We start from the raw sequence: 3424 nt of genomic DNA on the forward strand, positions 1-3424 counted from the left end.
TTTAACATCATTTTAGCTTCATCCTTATGAAGCGACCAAGTTAAAACAATGAAAACAATGACTCATTATATTTTTCCTTATTAAACTCCTGATCATTGTTGACTCCCATCCATTTCTAGTATTCAAATAATGATCTAAACACAGCTCAGATAGAAATAATGTACTTACATTGGCACAACAGGAGACTTCTCAATATTTTATATTTGAAATAACCATTTTTAATAAGCCTATTAAGAATTTTAAAACTAATGTTCACATTTTCAATTCAACAAGTCTGTGGGTTAGTTTGCTTTTTGGTTTGTTTGTTGGTTTTGGGGTGGAGGCATCAATAAGCAGCTTTTTATAGAAGGACTGAAAGAATTAAATAGAAGGCACAGTAGCACTGTAAAGCTTTTTCAGATCATGGTAATCTTTTTGTATGTATATATGGAACCCAAACTTTCTTTTTTGTTGTTAAAAATGTCTGATGAACAATCAGAAAATCCTTATTTGTCCTCTTTCCCTTTAGTTTTTCTGTATACCATCTCTCGAAAACTGGCCAGAATCTTGTTTTCTCTCTTTCGTCTCTCTTCTTGGTTAAAGGATGCAAGGGCTCTCTTCTCATCAGCACTATAGATCTGGTTCTCTTTTCGCAGTCGCACAGCCTCCATTCGGCGATGCCTGCTACCACTCATTACGTAACCCGAGCATTCAAATGATGCAATTTCTTCACTTGTCAAGCCAATTTCACCTCTTCGTGGGATACGTTTTCCAGCTTTTACATATTCAGCCATAGCTGCACCTTCACCAGGTAACAGAGCATGGCCATAGTTCAAAGGTTTATCATCTTGAGAGGCAAGTGTTTTGGGAGCCTCTGGACCAATCAAATCTGAGGGTTCTTCAGGCTTTGATCGATCCTTCCAGGGATTCTCCAGAAACTCTTCTTGGGACTCTTGAGAACATGAATCACTGGAATCTTTTCTGCTCTTCTTAGACTTATTTTTCTTATATTTCTTCGATCTGCGTTTCTTCTTCTTTTCCTTTTTCTTGGCTTTCTTTGCTCTCCTTTTTGTATCTTCATCACTGGAGTCTGTTTCAGAATCAGAGTCACTGTCACTATCATCAATATACTTCTTGTGTTTTCTTTTAGATGACTTATTCTTCCTTCTTTTCTGGGACCTTTCTTTTGAATGACTAGACTTCTTCTTTTCTTCTTCTGAAGTAGAAGCTGAAGTGGTGCTTTTCTTTGGCTCTTCGTCCTCTACTGGTGTATGTTCATCAGAGTCTGGTTCCGGATTCTTTGGAGAAAGTCCCCATACTTCAGGAGCTCCTAATTCTCCAATCCTCTCTCTCTCACTTAATCTCTTCTGCCGCAGGCTCTCTTCCCTCTCCTTGTCCAGGAGGCTAGGCCATGGGTTGTCGCTCCCGCAGGGGCGTGAGTAGCCGCCATAATAGGCGGACGAGGAGGCAGAAGCGAAAGGGGCGCCCCGCGGCGCGGAGGGCCGCTCTCGAGAGCGTGACCGCGAGCGGGAGCGGTAGGACTGGTTTTGGGAGCCTTGGCTGGGGCCACTCAGTTGATGGCTAAGGCCATTCCGGTCCCCGGACCGAGAGCAAGAGTGCGAGCGAGAGCGGCGGCCCCGCGGGGAGCGAGAGGTTTTGCTGGGCTTAGGGCTCTTCGACGAACTGCGACGCTTCCCACCGGAGCCCGAGACCTCCCACTCCGGGCTGCGGGAGCCAGACACCGGATCCATAGCTGTTGCTGGGTCCCCGAAGCCGTGGGAGAAGGGGCCGCTCTCGCGAGCTGGGAGAATCTCCGTTGCCTTGGCTCCCAGGGCCAGCAGCCGCGACACAAACCCGAGCCCGAGAAAACCTTGGAAACAGTTCCGAGTACGTCGGCAAATTCCTTCCCCGGACCTAGGCGGTCCTGCCAATGGGACGGGATGTGTGTGTATTCGTATCTGATCTTTCATAAAGTGAAACTTTTGTTGTAATGGTACATATCAGACTGTAATCAATGTTACAAAATCAGCATTCTATGGAGAATGAAAAAATAAAGCACTAACTGGGAAAAAAAAAAGAATTATAGAGCACTCCTGCTGCAGTATTTTATGACATTATTTTGGAAAACCAGAAGCAGAGTCAGAATCAACTTTGAAGACTAAGAAAGAGAAAGCTTAGATTTTCAGAAGAACATATAGCCTACATCCTCCAATCCCCTCATTTTAATGCTAAAAATAAGGAAATGATCCTGATCCTAAATTGCTATGGTCATGATGCTGGACCCTGACATACATGCCAATCTTCCAAGAGTCAACAAAGTCAATAAAACTTCTTAAAGTGTTAAAAGTGTTCAAATCTTTTAGACTTGGTCTGACATTGGTATACTTATTTTGAATTTGGCTTTGATAAATTCATATTAAGTTTAAAAGACAATTATTTAGTTAAGTGGTACAAAAGAAATCAACAATGATTAGTTTTTAGAAAGAAGGAAGTAAAACTGTTCTTTTGTTATTACATCTGAAATATATGGCAAATACGTAAGTCTGGTACTTTAATAACTTTCTACCCTGATGTGAATTTCTTCACTTTCAATAGCACTTTACTACGTAATCTTTAAAATGAACATAAAATAGCAAGTTTTATAGGAGATCACAACATATTCCCATGAGACTCCAAATCCACATAGGCTACTGAAACACCTAAAACAAGTACTAAGAAAATAGAGAAAAACAAAAGGCACTCCACAAGTAGGCGATGACCTTGAACCAAACTGAAGCCCTCTGGGAGGCCTATACTAAAAATTAAATATTAAGCAATAATTTAAAATGAAGTTTGGCTTCATTTGATTCTGATGTATTATTTCAAGTTTATTCCTCTTTTTCTAAATTGAATGTTCTTGATTCTATCATTACAGCTAATTCAATTAGTAAACCTAAAGTCAGGTAGTAAAGAGATACATGTAAGGGATGTTAAGTAGAAAAAAAAAATTTGGTTGAATTGTTCATGGAAAAGCAGTATTAGTTGAAAGCCTTTTATTCTATGATGAAATTTGGTGGGCTTAAAATTAATCCTAGCAGAAATCTGTTTCCTACAGAGATCTCCTCAGAACCTTATACCCAGTATATAAATCCTCAAGAGCAACACCTAATAATTCAATTTAAAAAAAACAAAAAACAGAACAAAGCAAAGCACAACACTGTAATATCTACTTTCAATCCAGCCATTATGGCCAAAAGAGGATGGGCCAGTTTTCCATCCTAAAATCAGCAAAATAGAAGGAAAGAAATATGAGTGTGTCTGTGTATGAGTGTGTGATACAAACCTTGCACTGCAAAGATTGAAAGTTAAGCAACTCTAAACATAATTAAGAATTATATCTGCTATGATTCAAGTCATTTACACACCAACGGATATTCAGAAATCAATATTGGCAGTGCACAGACTT

At 40.0% G+C, this 3424-nt stretch overlaps 1 protein-coding gene across 1 annotated transcript; it reads right to left on the bottom strand.

The window, feature by feature from the left end:
* Positions 1 to 485: 485 nt before the first annotated feature.
* Positions 486 to 1730, bottom strand: LOC309961037 (NF-kappa-B-activating protein-like; the record flags this gene model as incomplete). Its single annotated transcript, XM_082838065.1, has 1 exon — positions 486 to 1730. The coding sequence occupies one exon, from the start codon at positions 1728 to 1730 to the stop codon at positions 486 to 488; it is 1245 nt and encodes a 414-aa protein (XP_082694191.1).
* Between the last annotated feature and the right edge of the window lie 1694 nt (positions 1731 to 3424).

Source organism: Leucopleurus acutus, assembly GCF_964270905.1.
Source record: "Leucopleurus acutus genome assembly, chromosome: 4".
In the NCBI taxonomy this organism is placed as follows: Eukaryota; Metazoa; Chordata; class Mammalia; order Artiodactyla; family Delphinidae; genus Leucopleurus; species Leucopleurus acutus.